Source organism: Panthera pardus, unplaced genomic scaffold, assembly GCF_024362965.1.
Source record: "Panthera pardus isolate Hobbes unplaced genomic scaffold, ASM2436296v1 HiC_scaffold_25, whole genome shotgun sequence".
Lineage (NCBI taxonomy): Eukaryota > Metazoa > Chordata > Mammalia > Carnivora > Felidae > Panthera > Panthera pardus.
The window spans coordinates 62789753-62816161 of NW_026526821.1; the positions used below are offsets into that span (position 1 = coordinate 62789753).

Genomic DNA, 26409 nt, shown 5'->3' on the forward strand with positions numbered 1-26409 from the left:
GAGTCTGTAGAAGTGTGCATGCATGTATATATGTTTATGTGTAGACAATACATTTTTCTTATATATGTATGGCTTTACTTATATAACATAAATGCCCCCTTGACCAATAGTTTTAAAATATAAATGCACAGCCTATTATGTGCAATCACTAAGTGGTATAGTCATTTATACACCATACACCTTCACCCTTAATAGACGGTCACATCCCTGACAATGGGATCTGCATACAATATAAAATATTTTGTGTAGTGTACATGGTACCAGTTTATAGTAGAAAGAAATACTCTGTGAAAAAAATGAAATGAGATTTGGTTCTAATTTGCCTTTCATCACTTCTTAGCCATGTGACTTTGAAGAAGACACTTAAAACTTTAGGTCATAAATCCCTCATCTGTAATCCAGGAAAGCTGTACTGAGATTTCTGGGCCTATGATTAAGGGGAGGGCCAGCCAAGTTCTGGAGTTCATGGTGACCTCGTTCCAAAAGAGTGAGACAAAGGAAGAGACAGAACTTCCACCCATCCATATACCACCTATGCAAGACTTGTTTAAAAAAATTTTTTAATGTTTATTTATTTTTGAGAGACAGGGAGACAGACCAGAGCGTGAGAGGGGGAGGGGTGGAAAGAGGGAGACACAGAATCCGAAGCAGGCTCCAGGCTCTGAGCTGTCAGCACAGAGCCCAACACGGGGCATAAACCCACTGACCATGAGATCATGACCTGAGCCAAAGTCAGACGCTTAACCAACTGAGCCACCCAGGCGCCCCTGCATGATCTTTTTATTTTCTTTTTAAGTACTTTCCTGTGAGTAAAGCTCCATGCCAAGGCATGCAGTGTAATGTAGAGCATGGCTAGGTTTAAGCACCACACAGTCTTCAGCCTGGCAACCTTGGGGCAAACTCACAACTATCAGAGAGCCTGGACATGCTGGTGCCAACAGAGGCACAAAGTATACATGGCTGTGCTACTGGGAAGATCCGAAAGACTCCTTTTCCCCCTCTGGGCCAGAGCTGGCCTGAGGTAAGCAACTAAAGACATACCAGATAGAAATATAAACTCAGTGTGGGTCTTAGTAGGATGCCAAAATGGCATACTCGGTAGAGTTTCTGGGCAAGCTGGAAAGACGAGTTACCTGCCCTGCAATGACAGTGTGACGATGCAGGGAAAGAAGATCAGGTTTTCCAGTCACTGAACTAAAAAAAAAGGGAATGCTCAGAAATACCTCAGTGTGTGTGTGTGTGTGTGTGTGTGTGTGTGTGTGTGTGTATGGAACTATAAATTACTCTCACCTATATTTTTAACTTAACTAGCTTCATCTCCAAAATACATGTCAAAGATCATCACATATCACCATTTTTACTAATAGTTTTCCATTCTGAGCCATCATCATGACTTGGCAAAACTATTACAACAGCTTCCTGATTAGTCTTCCTCCTTCTCTCTTGCCACCTTACAATTGAGTCTCCATTTTTAACTGCATCAATCAGATGCCATCACTCCCCTACTGTGAAACTCTCTCATGAAGGATTTTTCAACAGCAGTAGGAGCCACAATTTGAAACCCGAGGTCTGTTCCAATTATACCCATAGAGGCTGTAGAACATCCGGACATTTCCAGACTCAGATGAGACACTGTATCACAGGGCATGGGAACTGCCTTCTCTTGCAGTTGCCCAAAGGTTATGCCAACATGTGCCCCAACGGTTAATCTTTGGCCAGTAAGAGAGAGGAGATGGAACTGTTCCAAGAGGTGGTAGTTTCACATGGCCCGGTTAGAAGATGTATCACATGACCAGACGACTAGCTTGGTTTTCCTGCAAAGTCAAGGCCTGCTTAGTAATAATGTCTTTCCTCTTTCCTTGTCTCACCTTCCCTTTTTCCTTCATTCCTGCTGCTTTGGATTTGTGCCACTCAATAAAACCTTAGCACCTAGAATATAGTTCCAGCTCTGTTTCCTAAGTAACAGGGCCAAAAACCTATAAGGTAGGTAAAATGAACCTTCTCTGTATTCCTCTAACACCAAAAACTTTCCCCTATAATAGCCCAGATTCTGGAGTCAGACAGATAATAGTTGTGTGTTCTTACACAAAGTTATTTTGCCTTCCTGAGCCTTGTTTTCCTTTTCTGTAAATGACTGTAATAACAGAATCTACTTTGCAAGGCTGTTCTGAGCATTAACTGAGATTATCAAGGTAAATGATGCCAGGCACACAGAAAATCCTCAATAAAACAGACATCATTATGATCATGTCTTATTTATCCTTGTATTTCTAGTGTTTAACATATCATCTGCAACACAGTAGATGTGCTTAATGCTAATCTGTTTACAATACCTTTCCCCTGTATTTTAAAAATGCACAAGGGATGGCAAAGATCAAAAAATTTGTATGGTCTCAATACATAGGATTGAGGAATCTGTAAACAAAAAATAAAATTATACATGAATGCTTGTTGGAAAACATTCCTTTACTGCAAAATTAAAATTAAGTTAATTTTACTTGTGTTTTCCTCTGCAACATGGAAAAACAGTTAGGTCCAAAGTACAAATGTAGTCACATTTAGGCACAAGATATATTCTTGAAAAGATGTGCACAAATTAGGTTTCAGTAAATTAAACCACATTTCACATGCATTCAGGAAAAACCACTCTGTAAATGACTTCAACAGAGAATGCTGTGGTAGGTTGTTTTAAACTGTTATACATTTCAATTGTCCTAAAATGAAGCCCTCTTCATGTTCATTGATTATGTTGATTTATAATTTTGGCATATCTTAGATTAAGTTTTTATAAGAAAAAAAGGCTAACAATCAATATATTAAAGTCACAGTACTGATCATTAGAGCTATGATGTTTATTTTCTCAAGTACAGCAAACTGAATAGAACCAAAAAGATCCCTTCATCACCAGTGTTAGTAAGGAATATCCCCCCCCACCACATAAAACTACACATGAGCACTTATATATGTGAATGCAGTCTTTTGTGGATATATGTGTGTATCTGAGTACTACATTTGAAACCCACGTTAAAAAAAGGCAGAAAATACATCAGAATGCTAATAATGATTATCATCTCTATGGCGGTTAAACAGGTGACTTTTACTTTTCTTTCTATGCTTTTCTTTATTTTCTAATTTTCTGCAGTATATGTGTTACTATTTCAAAAGGGCTCAAAAAAGATTTTTTTTAAAATAAGGCACTCATTTTTGATACTTTCAGTTTTGCTAAAATGTTGGAAAAGTCACCAGGTTTCACCCTCTAAAAGCATTTCTTTGTTCATCTTGAATTTACGACGTATCGAAAACAATATTGATATTGCTGGCAATCAGTTTTATGATCTCTAGTTTTCCGGATGGTAAAGCCCCATTCCTACCTCTATGACTCTACTGAAGGTACACAGGTATTGCTCTGCTTCCTGTAAATGCAAAAGGTAAACACTGTGTCCTCAGGAGTAGTTAGGCAATGCTCCTAGACAGGATTTCAGACTTGTATCTCTCTTACAGGAAGATGCACAATTTTCCAGGCAGAAGTTGGCAACCTTGAGGATTCCTCTTTACCTTGGAAGTCTGTGCCTTTGGCTACACTACAAAATACTGACTCTCAATTAGAGCAGCATTATTCATGATAGCCAAAAAACCCCCTAAATGTTTATCAACAGATGAATGGATAAACAAAATGTCCTATATACATACAACAGAGTACCATTCAGCCTTAAAAAGGAACGAAATAATAACACAGGCTACAACATGGATAAACCTTGAAAACACTACACTAAATGAAATAATCCAGATACAAAAGGACAAAAATTCTGTAATTTCACTTATATGAGGTACCTACAACAGGCAAATTCATAGAGCCTGGAAAGTAGAACAGAGGTTCCCTGGGGCAGGGAGTACCTCACCAAGGAAGTGAGGAGTGACTGTTTAACAGATACAGAGCTTCTGTTTAGGGTGATGAAAAAGTTCTGAGAATGGATAGTGGTGATGACTGCACAACACTGCAAATGTACCTCGTGCCACTGAACTGTATATTTTATTTTTATTTATTTACTTTTTAATGTTTATTTATTTTTGAGAGAGAGAGAGACAGAATGTGAGAGGAGGAGGGGCAGAGAGAGAGGGAGACACAGAATCTGAAACAGGTTCCAGGCTCTTAGGTGTCAGCACAGAGCCCAACGTGGGGTTCAAACTCAGGAACCATGAGATCATGACCTGAGCCGGTCAGGTGCTCAACCGACTGAGCCACCCAGGCACCCCTGAACTGTATATTTTAAAATGGTTAACATGATAAATTTTGAAAAAGAGATAAGTGACAGTTTAAACAAAAATAATAACAATGTAGTGTGGGTTTATAACATACATAAACTAATAAAAGCACAAAGATTGGGAGGAGAGAAAAGGAAATATGTATCATTAGGTTCTTACACTTCAAATGAAGTGATACGGTATCACTTGAGGGTGGACAGTGATGCTAAAGATACATGCTAAAACCCCTAAGGCAATCACTTAAATAAGAAAACAAATAATTATGGCTAAAAAGCCAACAAAGAAGATAAATAGTAGCTTATTAAAACCTACTCGGAAGTATAATTAAGTCAATGAAAAAAAAATGGCAAAAGCACTTACTGCCCAGACTGGTGATGTAAAGCCTAGAATTGCAGCCTTAGCTCCATCAGCCACATATGGAATAATATTTTCTCCCAGACGTGTATCTCTGAACAAGGCTCTAAGGATATTTAAAGCATGAACCTAGAATAAAAAGCTAAAAATTAGATGTGGTTGAAGACCCTGGTAATTCTAAATCTGTACACATTCAATAACATAACCTCAAAATAAAAATATTACTGAATTTGAGAAGAAATAAATAATCCACAAATGAAATAGCAGATTTTGATAAAATACAATTATCTGATAAATCAATTTTTTAAAAGATTTAAACAGTGCAACTAAAAAGTTTGATTCAATGGACATATGCAGAATCCTGCACCTAACAAATAGAGACAACACGTTCTTTTCAAGTACACATGAAACATTTATTTTTTTAAATGACTTAAAACCTAGCCACAAATAAAATCTCAACAAATACCAAATAATTAAAATTGTACATATTATGTTCTGATCACAGTGGAACTAAGTCAGAAACTGATTTCTTTAAATACTTTTAAAACTGATACTTTATTTTTTAAAAAAAAGTGGTCAAAGGAAAAAAAATTAACATTTAGGGCTGACCAATAACCAAGGTGCTACACATCAACATTTTGAGATGCAATGTAAGTGGAACTTAAAAAAAAAAAAAAAAATGCATGCCTTACATGCTTCTATAAAGAAAAAAAGACTAAAAATGAATATTCTCAGTGTCCAATTCAGATGACAAAGAACAATAAGTTAGAAAAGAGAAAGAAAATTTAAAAGAGCAGAAAATTTTGAAAAAAGCAATGACATAACCAAGACCATTACCAAAACCTAAAGCTGATTCTTTGAAATAGAAACAAACCTCTGGCCAACCAAGAAGAGAGAGAAGAAAACAAGCAGTATCATGAATACCAAGGATGATATGACTACAGATACTACAGAGAATAAAGCAAAAATACTACTGTGAATAATGCTACCCAAATCGATTTGAAAAATTAGACAAAATGAACAATTTCCCAGGAAATAGAATGTATCAAAACAAATAGATGTTTATCATTACATAAAGGAAATCAATAGATAAAAATCCTACCCAAAGACCAAAAACAAAAAAACAAATCCAATATAATAACTACAACAATTACCAAAATATTGACCCACATGAATTTATAGATGAATTCTACCAAATATTCAAAGAATAGATAATCCCAATTTATATAAACTATTTGGAGAAGAGAAGACTCCCAAATTTATTTTACCAGTCTAGCACAGCTTGGCTAGAAAAGTAAGGACAACTACTTTGGGAAAATGGTAATTTCTATTAAAGCTTAATATACAACATACCCCAAAAACACTCGTAGGTATCTACCGAAAAGAAATATATATATGTTCACCATTAGGCATGTACAAGAATGTTCTTAAAAGTACTATTCTTAATAACCCAAAATAAAAACCAACCCAAATGGTCATCAGCAGAAGAATGAATAAATTATATAATATCATATAGCAACAAAAATAAATAAATTACAACTTGGATGGATAATATAAACATAATGTTGGTCAAAAGAAACCACATCAAAAGAGTACATAATGGTATGTTTTCGTTTATTTAAAACTTAAAAAAACCAGGTAGAACTAAAACTAAGGTGTTAAAGTTAGGCTAGTAGTTACCCTTGGGGAAAAGGTACTGATTAGAAGGAGCGTGAGGAGGCTTTGAGGTGTTAAAATGTTCTGTCTCTTGCTAGTTACACCAGTATGTTCACCTCGTGAAACTTTATTGTTGTACAGATATGATTTCTATATGTCTTTGTATATGTTATAATTCAATAAAAAATTTTACATAAAAAATAAGGACAGGTACAGCATGAAAAAGAAAAACCACAGGTCAATCTCATGAACCCAGTGAAAATACGCAAAAAATATTTTTTAAAAGATTTTAAGGAAATCTAGCAATGTGTAAAAACAATTCACCATGTCAAAGTTGTGGGTTAGGATTCCATACGCAAAGATGGTATTGGATCAAAAATAAGTATATTCATGATTATTTGCAAATTCGAGAAGAAGACATTTATCTCAAAAGATACTTGAAAGCATTCAAGGAAATGTGATTTCCTTAATGAGCTATATGACAGATTTAAACCTACAGCAAATATCAGCAATCACATAGGGATAACTGCTATTTCTATTGCTATACAAATCATACTACAAGTTCCAGCCAGCAGAATAAGAAAAATATTTTATGAATAAGAATTAGAAAGGTAAAACAAATTTAGCATTATTTACTGAGGATATGATTATCCATAAAGAAAATCCAAAAGATTTACAGACAAGTCATTAGTTGTAATACACAATAGCTGACATGACTTCTTTTTTAATATTTAAATCTTCTAGGGGTGCCTAGGTGGCTCAGTCAGTTGAGCATCCGGCTTTGGCTCAGGTCATGATCTCACGGTCCATGAGTTCGAGCCCTGCATCAGGCTCTGTGCTGATAGCTCAGAGCCTGAAGCCTGCTTCAGATTCTGTGTCTCCTTCTCTCTCTGCCCCTCTCCCACTCATGCTGTCTCTTTCTCTCTCTCTCTCTCTTACTCTCAAAAATAAGTAAACATTAAAAAAAATTTTTTTTTAATTTAAATCTTCCAGTCCATGAGCATGGCTAGTTTTCTCCATTTATTCAGCTCTTTCTCTATGTCTTTCATTATTTTAAAATTTTTATTCTGTTTATTTATTTTTGAGAGACAGAGTGAGAGCGGGGGAGGGACAGAAAGAGAGGGAGACACAGAATCCAAAGCATGCTTCAGGCTCTTGAGCTGTCTGCACAGAGCTCAATGCAGGGCTCGAACCCACGAACAGTGATATCACGACCTGAGCCAAAGTCAGACACTCAACTGACAGAGCGACCCGGGCACCCCTTTCATTATTTTTAAAAATAATCTCCTACAAAAGTCTTATAGATCTTTTGTGAGATTTAATTCTACATACTTTATATTTTTTCTAGTGATTATAAACAGTATTTTAAGGATTGTATTATATGTTGCTGGTGTGTATAAATGCAATTAATTTTTTTGCTTATTGTTGTGCTTATATTCAGCACAGAGTCATTTTCCCCAAACAAATCAATAAATTTAAATTCCAACAAAAATTCAAAAGGGGGTTTTGTTAAACTTAGCAAGCTGATTCTATAACTTATATGGAAGAGCAATGGAAAAAATATAGCCAGGATAATTGCAAAGGAAAAAAAGGGAAATTCACCCTACCAGATACCAAAAGTTATTGAAAAGATAGTAATTAAAATAGAGTTTTTGGCTCAGAGATAATATAACAGACCAATAAAACAAAGCACACAAACAGACATGCATGTCAACAAGAACAGTATATCAGAGATAGAAGGGTGCTATAAATCAAGGGGAAAGGATATACTGTATCAAAAACACTTGCATATTAATTATCCAAATGGAAGGTAATAAAATTATTTTCTTATTTTACACACAAACAAAAACGAATTACAGATAGTGTAAAGACAGAAATGTGAGAAATAAAATTAAAACTTTAAAAAGAAAATACAAAATATGTTCTGACCTTGGTGTATTTATTAAACAAGATCCGAATGTACAAACCATAAAAGAAAAAGCCGGCATATTCCATTTTATTAAAATTTAAAACTTCCATGCAATAACAGAGACCATAAGCAAAGTGAAAAGAGAAGCCACAGATTGGAAGAAGAGGTGTGTAACTCAACCAAAAAGAACTGTTATCAGGAAAATCATTTTAAAACAACCAAAAAAACCCAACTCCTGAAAGATAAAGATAAATAACCAAATTAAAGATAGCCAAAAAGTCTTTCAATGGGCAATTCACAGAATTAATTCAGAGGACTAATACATGAAAAGAGGTTAAAGCTAGCCAGGTATTGGAGAAATGTGAAATAAAACTGGCAGAGTAGCATTATAAAATGCCTTTAGTTGGATGTTTTCACCAAAGTTTAAAAATAGGTCATTTTGGTTAACATAGATCAACTAAAGCAATGGTTTATTTTGTGGACAGGAAAGGCCAACAAAACAAAAGCATCCAGAGCAAGCTTCAAATACCCACCCTATTTTCAATAATTCTATATCTAGAGCAAATACTTTTCTTTTTCTTTCTTTTTTTTAGCAGATACTTTTTTTTTGGACAGCAAAGATTTAAAATCACTGCCTTCCTAGCAGTCTTTGTGTATTTCCATTATTACCTGGGGGACTGTGCTCTGTGAGTCATCTGTAGGCCCAGCCAAGGAGATTAACTCTTTCATTGTTATTTTCAACAAATCCATTTTGCCTTTCTTCGGTTCAGATGCCAATAGTGCCTATGGAAAAACAAGACAAAAATTAACTGAGCTATTGTTTTACATATACTTATTTCTAGTTCCTAGAATCAATCCCAAAATGAAAAATCCCCTTATGAAAACATGTGGTATCAAGCAAGTTAATTAAGCCATTCAGCCTTGGGCAAGTAGTTTAACTTCTCCATCCCTCAGATTCTTCATCTGTAAAATAAGGTGATGGTGATATCATGGCATCTCTAAGGTCATTTCCAGTTTGCTTGTTAACTATACAATTCTAAAAGGTTGAATGAATGGTTCTTACTGAGCACTCTCCTAGGACCACAACTATGTGACAGGTCTCAGATACAATAAGCAAGTCAGTTTTGGGTTTTGTTTTTTGTTTTTTGTTTTTAATTTGACAGAGAGTGCACGTGTACACAAGTGGGGGAGAGGGGCAGAGAAGAGAGAGAACCTCAAGCAGGCTCCACGCTCAGTGAAGAGCCTGATGTGGGGCTTGATCCCACGATCCTGGGATCATGACCTGAGCTGAAACCAAAAGTCCAGACGCTCAACTGACTGAGCCACCCAGGAGCCCCCAGCAAGTCGGATTTTGTAACAAGTTTATCAACAAGAAAATCCTCTTTACTTAAAAAACAAAAACACCTGTGGATTAAATTTCTTGCAAGGATTTAGAAACTCCCTGGAGATTGATCAGTTGTTTAATTTTTTACCAAAGAGTCTCTACCTGAAGGACCATCAAACCATAATACTGGGAAGTCCATGGAGCAAAAGGAAATACTACAAACTCCAAAGGGGTCCTATATTTGAATTTTCAAGAGCTGCTAATTTACTTTGTGTCTAACATTTTGCCAATATACATTAAACATAAAAATAGGATATCAAACCACCTGAGCCAATAAAAAGGAATGAAGTACTGATATATGCTACAACATGGATGGATTTTGAAAACATGCGAAGTGAAAGACATAAAGACCACACAGTATATGATCCCATTTATATGAAATATCCAGAAAAGGCAAATCTGTAGACACAGAAAACAGATCAGTGGTTGTATAGAGCTAGGAGTAGCAGTGGTTATTTCATTTGTGCATAGCTAGTAGTTCCCAAGAGTGAAAGTTTCAAGCTATTCAGCTTTTTTGGAAGCTTTTATAATCCATAAAAGAGGTAAACACATCCAGGAGATGAACCAAACTGATCCAGGTTTAAAAGACATATTTATCGGAGCACCTGGGTGGCTCAGTCAGTTGAGCATCCAGCTCTTGATTTTGGCTCGGGTCACGGTCTCACACTTTGTGAGTTCAAGCCCCACATCGGGCTCTGCACTGACAGTACAGAGCCTGCTTGGGATTCTCTCTCTCCCTCTCCCTCTCTCTCTCTCTCTCCCTGCCCCTCTCCTGCTCATGCATGCTCTCTCTCTCTCTGTGTCTCTTTCTCAAAATAAATAAATAAACTTAAAAAAAAAAAGACAAATTTATTATAGTATATTTATGCTATTTATGCTCATAAAACATATATACTATTTTCCTAATGACCACTCAAAGCATTTTTATATCTGTCTGTACAAAAGATAAGTTCATAAACTAAGTAGGCAGTTTTTCTCCATAGTTAACACTAAATAGAGGTTTCCATGAGAACATAACTTATTGGTAAGTTATGCTAAGAGGGATGGGGGCCTCTCTGAACAGATTTTTCTAATAATTTAGATTTTACTCAACTAACATAAATAAAAAAGCTACATGCAATTACTGAAATGTCTCCTTGGAGCCATGGCTCCCCCCCCACCCCCAAGAGTTGTGTGCATAGTTATGACATTCTTTCCAAGGATGGACTAAAAAAGGACATGTCCTGGGGCGCTTGGGGGGCTCAGTCAGTTAAGCATCTGATTTTGGCTCAGGTCATGATCTTGCGGTTCGGTTCGTGAGTTCGAACCCCACATCAGGCTCTGTGCTGACAGCTCAGAGGCTGGAGCCTGCTTCAGATTCTGTCTCCCTCTCTCTCTGCCCCTCCCCTGCTTGCGCTCTGTGTCTCTCTCTCAAAAATAAATAAACATTTAAAAAGTTAAAAAAAAGATCGGGGCGCCTGGGTGGCTCAGTCGGTTGGGCGGCCGACTTCGGCTCAGGACACGATCTCCCGGTCCGTGAGTTCGAGCCCCGCGTCGGGCTCTGGGCTGATGGCTCAGAGCCTGGAGCCTGCTTCGGATTCTGTGTCTCCCTCTCTCTCTGCCCTTTCCCCGTTCATGCTCTGTCTCTCTCTGTCTCAAAAATAAATAAACGTTAAAAAAAAAAAATTAAAAAAAATTAAATAAAAAAAAGAAAGTATGTGTCCTAACTGCTCTGTCACTATGACCAATATTTAGTACTAGACGGGAGCCAGAGGTGGAATAAGCACACTGCACAAACATGCAACTAGACCTTGCTACTATGTTAACATTTGTCCTCAAGTGAGGCAAAAACACAGGAGGTCCAAATGAAGTACAGGCAGGAGATGAACCAAACTGATGCAGAATGGGTCAGATCAGAGAGTTTTCATTTCGATGAGCTCTGCATCACATCAACAACCTCTGCAAGTTGGTGTCCATTGTCATCACAAAATGATGACTGTGGAAATTTGACGAGTAAGAAAGAGAAGGAAAAAATGTAGAGGCACTAATAAAACACTTTGTTGCACTTATTTTCATTGCTTTTATTATACCACCATCATTCCTGGACTGAATCTTACTAAATATTAAACAAAGACCTTCCAGGTTGGGGTCTGATTTAATATTGTGAGGACTTTGGTTTTTATTCGTTGAATTCATGAGGACGATAGCCTCTTAATTGCAACACTGTGGAAATAAAATATCTTCCTATCAACTAGCAATATCTGGGTGTGCTGATACGCAATGATCTTTGAGGTAAAACAGTAAGTGGAAAAAAAGCAAGGGCAAAACAGTGTGTATAATATGCTTTCTTCTGCATTAAAAAACAGAAAATGCACTACCACACACCCATTTTCACATGTAGAGTCGTTCAGGATTCAGGCTGCCCAAGGTTCCAGTCTTAGTCCTGCTCACACTATCTCTGGGGCTTTTGGCAAGTCACTTAACTTTCCTCAGCCTCAGTTTCCTCATCTGTAGTATACAAATGATAACAGGACATATCTCATAGGGCTTGAAGAAAGATTAAATAAGTTAATATATGTCAAATAACCATTTATAAACGTTAGCTACCATTAGGATTAAAATTATTTTACGCATGGACATTTTATGGACGTATTGAAAAGAAATTGCTAATACTTATTGCTTTCAGAGAAAGTGTTAAGGGTCTTGAAATAACAGGAAGACTATTTTTTCTAACTCAAAAAGAAAAAGGCAACGTGCACACTTCCTAGAAGTGAGCCATGAATGTGCCACAGTGATGTCTGCCTACTTAATACACAGGCGGAAATCCATACCACCCTCTGTTCACATTACAAGACTGACTTTGTAGAGAGGGTTTCTTCCAAGAACAGATCTGTCATGGGAACATACTGTCCACACACGCAACAAAGCCACATACATAAAAGCCAGAACTATCTCTTATGCAATATGCTCCCTCACATGTCAAAGGGATCGTCAAAAGACAAATAAAACAAATTATCAAAAGACAGACAGACAGCTATGTCCCGTGGATAAGTACCTGTATGTAGAAAGGAAGTCCGGCACTGCGCCTTGTAGCGCAGAGTTTAGATGAGGGATCACTGCATTTAATTTCCTCTAAAACATTCCATAACCAGTGTTCTGGCAGCTTTTGCAGACTCACATTGGGGCACCTAAGAGGAATAGATGAAGCAAACATTTGGAATAATCGGGTACCAAAAGATAAAAGTACGAACTATTAATACACGTTAACATTGTTAGAGAAGAAGAAATATCCTTATATTTGGAAGGAGGAAAACTAAAACTTGTCTCCCTTTCTACTTTTCACTTACCTTCCTCTTTATTATGGGTCTTAAGCTAGGTCTGAAGCTACTAAAGATTCCATTTCTTACAAAGGCATATAAAGCATGTGTCTTGTCTGCAAAATAAGCTTTAATACCATGGCTTACACTCATACTCAAAATGTTCTGATGAAGGTTAATGAAACTCTTACAGATAATCTATACTGCAAAACACAAAGAGAATATAACTTTATTATAACTTATGTTCGGTCTTTACAGAGATTATATGCAAAGAAAACACATTTTAAGGTATATCTTAATAATCATTTTCATGTCTCTCAAAATGTGGCCTCCCACAAAATTTTCAACCAAATCCTACAGAAAATTAATAAAGCAGGTTAGTATAAACATTTTTAGATTATTTGGACTTTGCTGTTGGTGAGATTCCACTCTACTATATGAAGTGTTACTCTGCTGTGCTTAAGAATATTTAATTTTAATAAAAATTTTTAACCTTATGCCTTAACAGATCATATAACATTATCCTAATAAATAGCATATTCAGTGGTAGACAGACAATTATTTTAGGAGGATCATAACTGGATTTGACTAAAGTAAATATATGAAAATAAAGAGATGAAATCCAAAGAAAAAATACTCTGTTTTTAAATTGAGGAAAACATTTTGCAGAAAGATTTTTCTTTTTTTTTTTTTTTTAATGTTTACTTACTTTTGAGAGAGAGAGAGAGACAGAGAGAGAGACAGAGTGCAAGCAGGGGAGGGGCAGAGAGACAGACACAGAATCTGAAGCAGGCTCCAGGCTCTGATCTGTCAGCATAGAGCCCGATGTGGAGCTTGAACCCATGGACCATGAGATCACGACCTGAGCTGAAGTCAGACCCTTCACTGACTCAGCCACCCAGGCGCCCTGACAACTTCAGTTTCTAATTAAATATTCCAAATAGTAACTCAAATTTAGTTGTTTGTGTCTTGCATAAAACAAATCATATATAAATAATAATACTCTATGGGGTGCCTGGGTGGCTCAGTCAGTTAAGCATCGGACTTTGGCTCAGGTCATGATCTAGTGTGGTTCACGAGTTCAAGCCCCGCATCAGGCTCCATGCTAACAGCTCAGGTCCTGGAGCCTTCTTTGGATTCTGTCTCCCTCTCTCTCTCTGTCCCTTCCCCACTCACACTCTGTTTCTCTCTCTCTCAAAAATAAATAAACATTTTAAAAATTAAAAAAAAAAAAAACTACTCTATAGGAAACATTTTTAAAAGTTTGACAGGGGCCTAAAAATATATTTTGGCCATAGAGGCACCTGGATGTCTCAGTCTGTTTGAGTGCCCAACTCTTGATTTCAGCTCAGGTCATGATCTCACAGTTGGGGAGATCAAACCGCACGTCTGGCTCTGCACAAACAGCACTAAGCCTGCTTGGGATTCTCTCTCTCCCTCTCTCCCTCTCTGTCCCTCTCCTGGTCATGTGCATGCATGCATACACGTTCTCTCCCTCTCGAAATAAATAAATAAACATTCAAAAATACGTTGTTTCAGCCATAAACTTTACAATCAAATCTCCCTACTGCCAGCATGCTCTGTGATTTTAAAGGTTTCCTTTTAGCATAGCTTAAAAAATTCACCCCACCCCTGCTTCTTCCCACTCACCCCCTCAGCCACCAAAACCAGCCATCCACAATCTGAACTACGAGATTAAAAGAGATCCAAAGGCATAACAACCAAATACAAAGTGTGAACCTTGGTTAGATGCTGGCTTGAACAAAAAAACAAAGGTAAAAGAGGTATTTTCAAATAATAGAAGAGATTTATATGTACTAGATACTATAGGACACCAAAGAATTATTTCTAGGACGTGTCAATGGCATTATGCACGTGGAAGAAAGTGTCCGTATTGTTTAGAGATGCACAGAGGAGTGCATAGGACTGGAAATACAAATCAGAAATGCACTTTGTAACAGTTCAGCAAGCCATCAAGAAGGGGACAGACGAAGCAAGTGTGGCAAAACTCTGATAAATATTGTATCTATCTGGGTGATGGGTAATCGCAGTTCATTTTACTATTCTCTCTACTTTTATACATGTATGTTTGAAATTTTGGTATGTTTTTTATGTTTATGTATTATACATGTTTAAAATTTACATTTGAAACTTCTCATAATAAAAATAATCCATTCATATAATGTCTGAAATCTTTCATAATATAAATAGTCCTCCTGCACTTTTATATTTATAGGAGTTGAAGTTACTTCTCATCACTGGATTTATACCTCTTAAAAATTAAGATAAATGCATTGAGTTCCACGGAATTGTTTTCTAGTTTATTACTAACATTGCCAGCTTGGTATAATCCTCACACAGTTGCCCAATCAAAAACTGAAATCCAAATGCCCCAGAGCTGTTAAGTGCTAGTGATATAGTCATGGATTACTGTCTTCTATTGCTCAGTCTTCACAGTCTTTTAAGCATATTTGGATTAAAATACTCCACAATGAGTGGGCAGGGAAAAGAAAAAAAAAAAAAGAAAGAAAGAAAAGAAAACCAAAGCAAAAGTCATCTTTTGTGATCTAGTCATCCGAAAAAACTGGAGTCACGGAGGTAAATAAAGTAAAAACTAATTGATCTAAGATTACATGTGGATTTAATTTACCTATTCTCTTTCCCACCACAGGACCACCAGCCTTGTAGGACTGACATTAAATAGTGCTGCAGTCTAAGGTCAAGTCTCCTACAGGGAATCACTATACAGGAAAAACTAAGGGGGAAAGGAACTGTAAGAGGTAAGGGTTTTTTTTCCGATTTCCTTATGTTCCTAGCAAGTGCACTGAAATACCAGTGCAATAAATACTAGCTTAGTAATGCTCCCCAACACTATCAGTGAGGGGTGACTGGGTGGCTCAGTCAGTTAGGCGTCCAGTTTTGGCTCAGGTGATGATTTCACGGTTTGTGACTTTGAGCCCCACGTCGGGCTCTCTACAGAGAGTCTGCTTTGGATCCTCTGTCTCTCTCTCTCTCTCTCTCTCTCTCTCTCTCTGCCCCTCCCCCAGCTCATGAGCTCCCACGCACGCGCAGTCTCTCTCTCTCAAAAATAAACATTTAAAGAAGAAAAAAAGGCACTGTCAGTGCACCTCTCCTGGGCCTCCCTGACTTGACCGACAGAGGTTCTACCAAAACCAACCAATCTGAAAAGGCAGGCAGATCTGAGATAAGAATAGGCCACCTCACCATGCATCATCCTTCCTCATCTGAACTTACAAGGGCTTGTGACTGTTAACAAATCTCGATCTAATTCTTTTTCCATCTTGATCAACTATTCCAGCTTGAAGGGTCACCTATGGCCTGGTCCCAACCCTCCTACTTGATTGTAACCTTAAAATTTTTCCACATTCCTGTACAGACTTTCTGTTCTAGTAAGGTTGTGCACTTTGCTGGTTCCCATTCTAACACATGTGCTACACACACACACACACACACACACACACACACACTCCATATTCTCAACTAAGCATTTGTTTATGATCTCCGTACTTATCCCTATTCATACAAATTAGTAAAACTTCCTCCAAATATTACATCTCACAAGGACCTTTTCTTTCTCAAAGCCTCCAGTGTATTTCGAGCACTACTAGGCACAAGGTGTACAAGGGCTCAGTACAGTGCCATGGAAGGGGTGGAGTGTGAGCTGGACTCTGAGGATGTGCGGGCAGAACGGTGGAAAGCCCACATAAGTGGGGTTGAGTAAGGAGGAGATGAGATGACTGAGGAAACACTTGAAGGCCCCAGAGGCAATTCCTTAATTTAGATTCTTGGCTACTGTAACTATAAACAGTTAACCGGGCCTATTTAGTCCCTTATGTGCTGCAAACTAAGACTAAACTCTCCTTGTTAACTTGGGGAATTTGAAAACAAAGATCCGAGAGTACTCAATGAGGCCAAATCTGGCAAAGTGCCCTCACCAGAGCCCTCTCTGCCCATTGCCAAGGATCCGGGAGCCTCAGGAGCCCTGGGAAATGATCAAGACACCAGCTCCTACCATCTAGTCCACACGGTGTTTTGCTCTGGAATCCGCCGGGATCAATCCAGCTTTTCTGGAGAATCCTTCAGTTGTCTGGTCTTCAATTTGGACTTTACACTTGACCCTATTTCTTTGATTCCCTAGCTCTGCATTTCTCCCAGGCCAGTCCTGCCCCCACCACCACACAAGAAAAGTAGTTCAATCCTAGAACTCCCGCTCTTTTACTAAAATGAAATGTGCTATATTTTAAACAAAACAAACTTACACAGAGGTGTTTAAATTATCATACTGAAAATATATTTGCCTGCACTAAGGAAAGAAAAATAAACCTTTATTGAATGCCTAGTATACATGAGATACAACACTAGACTTTTCGCATCTTGTCTTGCACAACAACAAACACGGTATGATTTTCCCCAACTGACAGGTGAGACAGTCTATCATAGTGGTTAGGAGGACATGCTATGGAGCCAAGTTATTTTAGAATCCTTGCTCTGCCATGTAATAGCTGTGTGATCCATGGCAAAATATGAAACCTCCCCATTTCTCACTTTTCTATAAAATGAAAAGTGTTGGGAGGATTAAACAAGTTTGTTTTGGTGAAGTGTTTAACACATTCTGAACAGGTTGTTTTCTAAAATTATCATCTATTATTACTATGAGAAAAGCAAGCTTTATTTTTTAAAAACTTTTTTTAACATTTATTTATTTTTGAGACAGAGAGAGACAGAGCATGAGCAGGGGAGGGTCAGAGAGAGAGGGAGACACAGAATCCGAAACAGGCTCCAGGCTCTGAGCTGTCAGCCCAGAGCCCGATGCGGGGCTCGAACTCACAGACCGCGAGATCATGACTTGAGCCGAAGTCGGACGCCCAACCGACTGAGCCACCCAGGCACCCCGAGAAAAGCAAGCTTTAAAGAGCTTCAATATAACTGATAGAGATGGAACAGCTGGTTTACATTTTGACAAGCCACATCCTCAATATATATTAATAATAACCAAAATATGCAATAGAACCCCAAAACCAACTGAGCTCAAAAACAAGATAATTATCTGGGTAAAACAGAATAGAAATGCAAAGCAGCAAGAATGCTGACACCAGAGATCTGGTGGATTACAGGTCCAGAAGCAGCAGTGATGGCCAGGAACTAGTTCCTGGGGGATAACTCATCTCACTCCCAGGAAATGGGAAATTTCAGGGGCTTCCTCTCCCATGAAGGGAAGTTGGAAAAGGGCTACTGCCAGAGCTCCAGCAGTAGGAAAAGCTGTGGGCCCAGAGAAACCTCGAACCAGGCTGACTTCTAGCTTGGTGACAAGATCTGTAATATTCCCAGTATTACTTTGGGTGGAAGACCTAAAATGCCACTATCTAATCTAATTCCTCTGATAGAGAGGAATGGGCCAAAGGAGAATAAAAAGATAAACCAAAAAGACTCCCAATCATATAGTCAGCAAATCAAAATTCAAAACACAGCCATAAGTTTTACATTAAGAAAAACTATCTTAAAAAACAATAATTTGAGCATAAATTCATTCCACATGAAACAATTTTATGGAGCAGTCTGACAAAGACCTTAAAATAACTGTTTAGAATACTCAAGAGATTAGGAATAACTTCTATTTTAAAAAGAGCAAGGGGAGCCTGGGTGGCTCAGTTGGTTAAGCGTCTGACTTCAGTTAAGGTCATGATCTCATGGTTTGTGAGTTTCAGCCCCGTGTTGGGCTCTGCGCTGACAGCTCAGAGCCTGGAGCCTGCTTCGGATTCTGTGTCTACCTCTTTCTCTGCTCCTCCCCCACTCACACTCTGTCTCTCTTTCTCTCAAAAATAAATAAACGTTAAAAAAAAAATTTAATGTACTTTCAAAATTAAAAAAAAAAAAAGATGAATTCTAGAGAATTAGTGACTCAGACGACAGTTTTCTGGTAAAGGTACCCAAAACAGTACAGAGAAAGAAGACAAAAACACCAAATATATATGTGCACAAATGTACCTGTTTGTATACATACATATAGACAATAGCTTGAGAGAAACCAATATATTCTAAGAGGGGTTACAGAAAGCAGGAATAAAATAACTAGGAGAAAAATACTCAAAGAAATATCTAGAAAATTTCCAAAACTGAAAAAAGTCACAAGGCCTCAGATTCAAAGTATATTCCAAGTATCTACTCCAGGTAAATAAACCCATACCTAGGCATATCACAGTGAAATTGCGATTAAGAGAAAACCTTAAAAGCCACAGGAGAAGAAAGAAAAAATAAGATGCCTACAAAGGAAACCAATTACACCAAAGATAAGTTTCTCACTGGCAATAATAAAAGACACAGATTTTTAAAGCACTGAGGGAAAATAGCTGTTAACCAGAATTCTATACCCAGTTAAACTATACTCAAAAGTGGAGGTAGATAAAGACAATTTGAGACAAACAGTAAGACGGCCTCCCAGAGACCATTATGAAAAGAAATTCTGAAGAACATGCCTCTGCAAAGTTAAGTAGACTCAGAGCAGTCTCAATGTGGTATCTACTAGACATCTCAAACTTAACATACACCAAACTAAATTGCTGATCACCCTCTAAAAATCTATTCTGCCCATATGTAGCATATGATGTAGCATATGAATGATACATATTAGGCCAAATATTTTGTTTTTTTTTCTTTTTTTTTTTTTCAATATATGAAATTTATTGTCAAATTGGTTTCCATACAACACCCAATGCTCATCCCAAAAGGTGCCCTCCTCAATACCCATCACCCACCCTCCCCTCCCTCCCACCCCCGGCCAAATATTTTGGAATCATCTTTTTTCTTAAACATCAAATCCAATCGGTCAATATCTCCTTTCTGTTCTTCCTTCAAATTACATCCAAATTCAGACCACTCTTTACTATCTCCACTACTCTTCAAGCCATCATCATCTCTTTCTTGAATTATAATCATATTGTGATTTCCTAACTGCTCTCTCTGCTTTGACTATTATAGTCTATTCTCAACACAGCAGTCAAAAAAATCCTTTTAAGAGACCATACCATAATACTCTTCTGTTCACAAACCCTCCAATGGTTCCCCATTTTATTCAGAATAAAAGCCAAAGTCCTTACTATATCTAATACTATCTAGTCCTCATTACCTCTCTGATACTATCTTCTACAACTTTTTTCCTTATTCCACTCCCATCACAAATGGTTTACCTGCTGTGGCTTGAATACTGACCCTAGTCCATGCCTCTCAAGACTTTGGCACCCGACCTTCTCTCTACCTGGAACAATCTTCCTCCAGTTATACAACTGTTGATTATAGTGTTCACTATACTTACCAATATGTACAAATTTTTAATGCTAATTTTTAAAAATCAGGTTTAAAAAAGAGAGAAATTAGATTATTTCCCCAACGTTATAAAGCTTGTGAGTGACAGAGAGAGGATTAAAATGTAGATTGACACCAAAGACCTTGCTTAATGAAAAGGCATTACTTCAAGGTGCCTGTCCTAGATTCTGTTCCACATTTGGCTCAATCTGCTCATGACAGATATTCTATCAACTCTCTATTCTTTGCTTCTGCGGATTTCGTTTATTCATTTGGAAAAAAGACCTATCAGGTATCTAGTAGTCTGCTCGGCACTATGCTGTGCCTTAGGAAGGGGAGAGTAGAATAAGAATACCAAATTACACATAATTCAGAAAGCAAGTTCCTGTGGCTTTAGAATGTATTACCACAGTATATGGAGTTTAAGAAATTTACCTTCCTAATCATATTTTATTGTTATCCTTCAGATTGATTTCAATCCCTGTACATATACCATCAGAGTGGGGGTTAGAATAGTTTTTAAACAAACTGAGTGACATGGATGGAAAACTAGCTGGAGAATTAAAATATCCTGCAGAAAAACCACTCAGTGGTTAACCTACTTGTAACTGACTTGACGTGAACTGTGTCTCACTCATTTGGAAGTATTCCAATTCTCTTGGACAACTGGGAACATTTATGTCTGTTAATAAACTTTCCAATGTTAACTCATAGCTGGCCTAAAGAAATTATTCCACCTGCACACACAAAGCAACTAATTTCACATTTTAAATGCAAAGTACATTTAAATTCAATACACGAAGCAAAATTCCAGAAAATTATCAAGATTCCATTGCCAGGAAACTAATTATGTGTAAAAGTTAAGCCTTTTGCCAATATCTTCATTTCCCAAATAATAATTTATTTACCAAGCTATTATCACTAAAGGCACTAAAAGGAAGAAAATCCTTTCCTTTTTCCATAAACAGAAAATTTCACTTTGCCAGGTGTCAGAGTGACTCCAAACGAAAATTCATTCAACTAAGTAAGTTAATGGCTTGTGAAAAATGAGTATGAATAAAAACAAAGCTATTTATTACACTAATTGTTAATAAACTTTTCCCCTACCATGGTTCCTTGTTTCACTTTCCTTATGTTTCATTTGCTAATAATTTAAATAATTCTAAATAATGCAAAGAAAAAAGGAGCTTGTTTTGGGGATCAAACCAGAATTTGTCCCCAATCCTGATACAAAGCCAATGATGTGTGTTTACTCAAGCTCACCATTATCAATCATCACCATCATCATCTGAGTGTAAACAGCAATAAGCCATAATTTCAAAAAATAACAAACTCTTAATCTGACTATTCAGAATAATACACTTAGAACCTTAAAACAGTGTATATCACATCAGAGTAAACGATAAAGAGGCAACCAAGTGGGGAATAAATTGGTATTGGTCTGATACCCAAAACAAAGACAAACACTTTGATTCCTACAGATGAAAACAGAGGAAATTGAAAAAAACATGTACCTAGTTACATTAAAGCAAACAAACAGACTGAGGCTTTCAGGGCAAGTAGAAGGAGGATAACCTGATAATTTTAGAATCATCTCCAAACCTCTACCATATTAATGTTGTTAAGAGGAACTTTCTCACTAACCTAAGTCCAAAGTTTTGTAAAGCAAACTTTTAGCTGCCTAAAACATAAAAAACCAAGTCAGACTTTAAACTAAAGTGGGGGCTCTACACCCTTATACTTGGGGGCAGCATACCCACTAGGTTTAGAAGAGAAAAATTATCCATAATGTAAAAAGAGGTATTTGCTTTCACAAGCTACATGCTTTGAATCAATATTCCATGCACTAGCCTAAAATCATCTACCGACGATACTGAACAAATGGATCTAAGATTCCAAGGACAGGTAAGAACAGAGTCAGGCGGAAGCTAAAAACAGCTTGGAGAGACATAGTACACTTTCTGAGAATGAAAACTTTATCTCCATTTATTTTACACATCCATGTGGTTTCTCAGATGTCATCTAGCTCCCCTGCCTGCCCTCTTCTGTGCAACTCCATAACACATACGTATGTACTTTCTTTGTTGATGGTCTTAAAGCTAACATCCATACATATTAATGTTTGTACAATTCTCAAGATACCTTCTATTTTTATATCCATTTGGTTGGGAACTTTCAGGAAAAAAAAAAAAATCAAAAGAGGACACAAAGTCCAAAGTCCGTATCCTGACTCACAAAGTCCTACATATTTGAACAACCTCATTCAGCTTCATCTTAATACCATTCTGCTCTTTAATACACCATGGGCTTTTACATTAGCTGTTCCCGTTGTTTAAAAAATTCTTCCTTCAGAAAGCTGCTGTTTCTTGCCATTCAAGCCTTGGCTTATGTTAGCATTAAGAGGAAAGAGAGGGGCGCACGGGTGGCTCAGTCGGTTGAGTGTCCAACTTCAGCTGGGGTCATGATCTGGCGGTTCATGGGTTAGAGCCCTGCATCTGGCTCTATGCTGACAGCCTGGAACCTGCTCCAGATTCTGTGTCTCCCTCTCTCTCTCTGATCTTCCCCCGCTCACTCTTCTCTCTCTCTCTCTCTCTCTCTCTCTCTCTCTCTCTCTCTCTCTCAGCAATAAACACGCCCTTTAATATATAAACTCCATGATACCAGGGACATTTTCTGTCCTATCCACTTCTCTATTCCCAGCACCTGTAACAGGGCCTGACATCCAATCAGGAACTCAACAAATACCTGTTGAATAAATGAGTGACCCATAACTTAGAAATTCCTTTAAGAGTGCCATTCTAAAAACCTAGGTTGACAAAGAAAGAGTGGTATGGTAACTGGAAAAGAAAGTACAAACAGAAGTGCTTTCCAAACACCAGAGGTGCCACCATTAGAACCAGCAGATGCCGTTAATTATTCTTCCCATCACCTGGGATAGACAGCTCAGTTAAAGGAAACTTTTCTTTCTTTTTTAAATGTTTTTTATTTATTTTTGAGAGAAAGAGAAAGAGACACAGCATGAGCAGGGGAGGGGCAGAGAAAGAGGGAGACACAGAATCTGAAACAGGCTCCAGGCTCTGAGCTGTCAGAGCCCAACATGGGGCTTAAACTGATGAACCGCGAGATCATGACCTGAGCTGAAGTTGGACACTTAACCAACTGAGCCACCCTAAAGGAACATTTTTTTGGCCTTTCATTTCTGCCTTGTAATTTATATTTACGTCTCTAATCCCAAAGATTAAAATGCTGGGCTGCAAGTTCTTCTAAGAACAAAAACCATGTCTTATCCATATTTTTTCTGTGATGCCTATCACAATTTCTTATATATAATAGGTGATCGAAACTTTTGTTAAACTGCTAATCTCTGAAGCAGTATGAATTTCCAAAAATATTTGGATTCTAGTGCCAGCTTGTTCACTAACTAGATGCGTGGCTATGAACAAATCGCTTGATTTCTTAGTAGATAAGAATGAAAAGGAGATAATTACAAGATTGCTTTGAAATTCAATGAGATATTATTATCTGGGTTACTAATACAAATAAAGAAAGCAATGACCCTAAATTATATAAGTCTCCAAAGCTCCTGATGAAAATGTCCCCCAAAACACTGAGTCCCTCATGGCCTTAGTTCTTTGCTCAGGTTCTCACATGTCCCTCTTAGTTCTACAGAGTTAAGTGTTTCAAATTTGGATCCTAGTAACTGCCTCTAGGTTCACTGCAATTCTGGACTACCACATCATATTCTCAATGGTCAAACACAGCGTTTCCTAACACAGCATGTGGCATACAGGAGATGTTCAAGAAATCTTTTATTGAATGATTAAACAAGGACAACTAGGGTTGGTGCCAGGGGATGCACACTAGTTGCGGCTTTAGTTAGGCAAATAAATGGTAAAAACAAAAACAAAAACCAGGTGCAGAAAAGGAGGGCTAGAACTTTAAGGTTTCTCCATGGTGAAGCCACCATGGTGCCTATAAAAACACAATAGCCTAATCTAGAGCTCTGACTGGTCAATGAACCTTCTGTCTACTCCCCAACAAGGAAAGATTACTTTATAAGGAAGTGATTTCAAAACTCCAGAGTTGCTGGTCCTTAGTGATAATGAAGGGATTGAAAGGTAAAAATGGAACCAGGCAAGGCTCCCAAGAACAATGCAACAACTCTGGTTGTTTGTTTTGGTTCTTCATCACACAATCCAGGGGCAGCAAGGAAAAGGGAAAGGTTCCTGAGTGAAGCAGTCCTTGGTTCTCTGGGCCATCTCTCCGCAGTCACCAACCACAGCCGTGGAGAACGCCAAACCTGATTTTGGTAGCAAGCGCCTCTCCACAAAAAGAGGAGACATCCTCTCTGTCTGAAGGATCATTTGTTTTATTTCACTCCCATGTCAGCTTAATACAAAATACACAGTGTCTTTAGTCTTGAGTACATCATACAAATTGTAACTTTCTTACAAAGGATTCCAGGTTCTTCATAAGAAACTCTCCTTAAATGTTATTAATCCACAAAATACTCCTAAGAGATCAGTTTACCAGCTCTAAAGGAAGTTTATTAAAAATGATCCAACTTCCCTCAATCTTTCATGGCCCAAATACCCAGACTTTCCCAATCAGGAACTAGAAAGCAGCACTGTACAATGAGTAGGACGCTCAGAGCTGCAAACAGGCCTCAGAAAGCGGTACCCTCTCACTTTCTCAGAGAGCACACAGCACCCAGAGAGGTTAAATGGCTTTCCTCTTGTCAACAAGGCCGGTAGGGAGAACTCAGCTCTAATTCATACCTCAGTATTCTCTTCTCTAAACACTGAGAGAGGGACACCTGGGAGCTCAATCAGTTGAGCATTCGACTTCAGCTCAGGTCAAAATCTCCCAGTTCGTGAGTTTGACCTCCGCGTCAAGCTTTGTGCTTTGGATTCTGTGTCTCCCTCTCGCTGCCCGTCCCCTGCTCGTGCTGTCTCTCTCTCAAAAATAAATAAACATTAAAAAAAAATTTTTTTTTAATAAACACTGAGGGAGATGGTGGTTGAGGGTGTGGGGTGGGAGGAATCAGACCATTCTGATTCTCCTGTTCAACACAGTCAGGAAAAAAAAAAAAAAAAAAAGAGGAAGAAAAAAGAAAAAGGCTGACGGTGGGGTGTGGGAGAGTTGTTTTTCGTTTTTCCTATGCTAAGTGCTATGGCCTCAATCTCTACTACAGAAATAAATAGGGCAGGCTATAGCTGGTGTTTAGGCCTTTGTGTTGTCTTGAGCAAATCACTGGAGCAAATTATTGTTCCATAAGCAGATTAATCCAATTTCTACCCACAAAGCTATCTCACTCATAGTGGATAAGTATTCTAAGATAAGCATAAAACCCGCAGACTGAAATCAAATTACATTTGCTGTATACTCAACTAATTGGTCATTAGACTATTTTGTGCCAGTAAATCAGGTTCCCTGACTACAAAGTGGCTGTCCAATGGCTTAATCCATCCACCTAAGTATGGTAACACAGAGCTATTTTTGTTAAGTTCTGATTAGTTTTATTACTACTGTTAATTCAGAAACGTTACCTTCATTTCCTCAAACTCTTTCAGTATGGTCATTTTTCCTAACTTAGAGATTTTTCCCAATTTCCAATTATTTCATAAGCTAAATTCTCCACTCCATTCGTTCTTTGGTCAAATATTATGTTTATGATCTCAAAGTTCACGTTTATTATTTCCATTAAACTAAATAAGGACAGATGTGCAGGAAGGCTGCGTGCATGTGCATGCACATTTTAAAAAGGTAACATAACCCTGAAGCATGGAGAAATTTTAAGCCTGAAAAATGATTTGTCCAAATGAGATCCAGTGAGAAAGCTACATATCAACAGAAGTCATCTGAACCTCCCTCACCACCATCAAATATAGTTGAGGTTTACTGCAGACTAAAACATCAGGGGGCTATTTTGAGCCTGAGCTGCAGGCACAGGCAATAAGGACAATGACCAAATCTAAATTGAGTTACCAATAAGAAGGCCATAGGGAAACAGCAAGATACAGGGGATTAAAAAAAGTGCTTAGAAGTGCAGATCAGATTGTCAGTTCTCTTAATATTTAATATAACCATTCCCTGAGATCAAGGAGAAAAAATTAATAATAAAAACCTTGGGACTTCACTAACAGAGCTGAGATAGAGGTTACTCATTGAGAACAAGAATCCTCTGTTATGTCGAAATGACTCAATACCATTATGAGAACTTTAAA

The 26409-nt window shown here is 37.7% G+C and overlaps 1 protein-coding gene across 6 annotated transcripts in view; it reads right to left on the reverse strand.

The window, feature by feature from the left end:
* The window catches only part of THADA (THADA armadillo repeat containing), a 324964-nt gene that overhangs the window by 231425 nt on the left and 67130 nt on the right, over positions 1-26409 (reverse strand). For all 6 annotated transcript variants that reach the window (XM_053890646.1, XM_053890645.1, XM_019465008.2 and 3 more), the window contains 3 exons: positions 12601-12733; positions 8852-8965; positions 4624-4746 (listed from right to left, as the gene is read on the reverse strand). In XM_053890646.1, coding sequence (XP_053746621.1) covers positions 4624-4746; positions 8852-8965; positions 12601-12733 — 370 coding nt within the window. The remainder of the gene's footprint in view (positions 1-4623; positions 4747-8851; positions 8966-12600; positions 12734-26409) is intronic.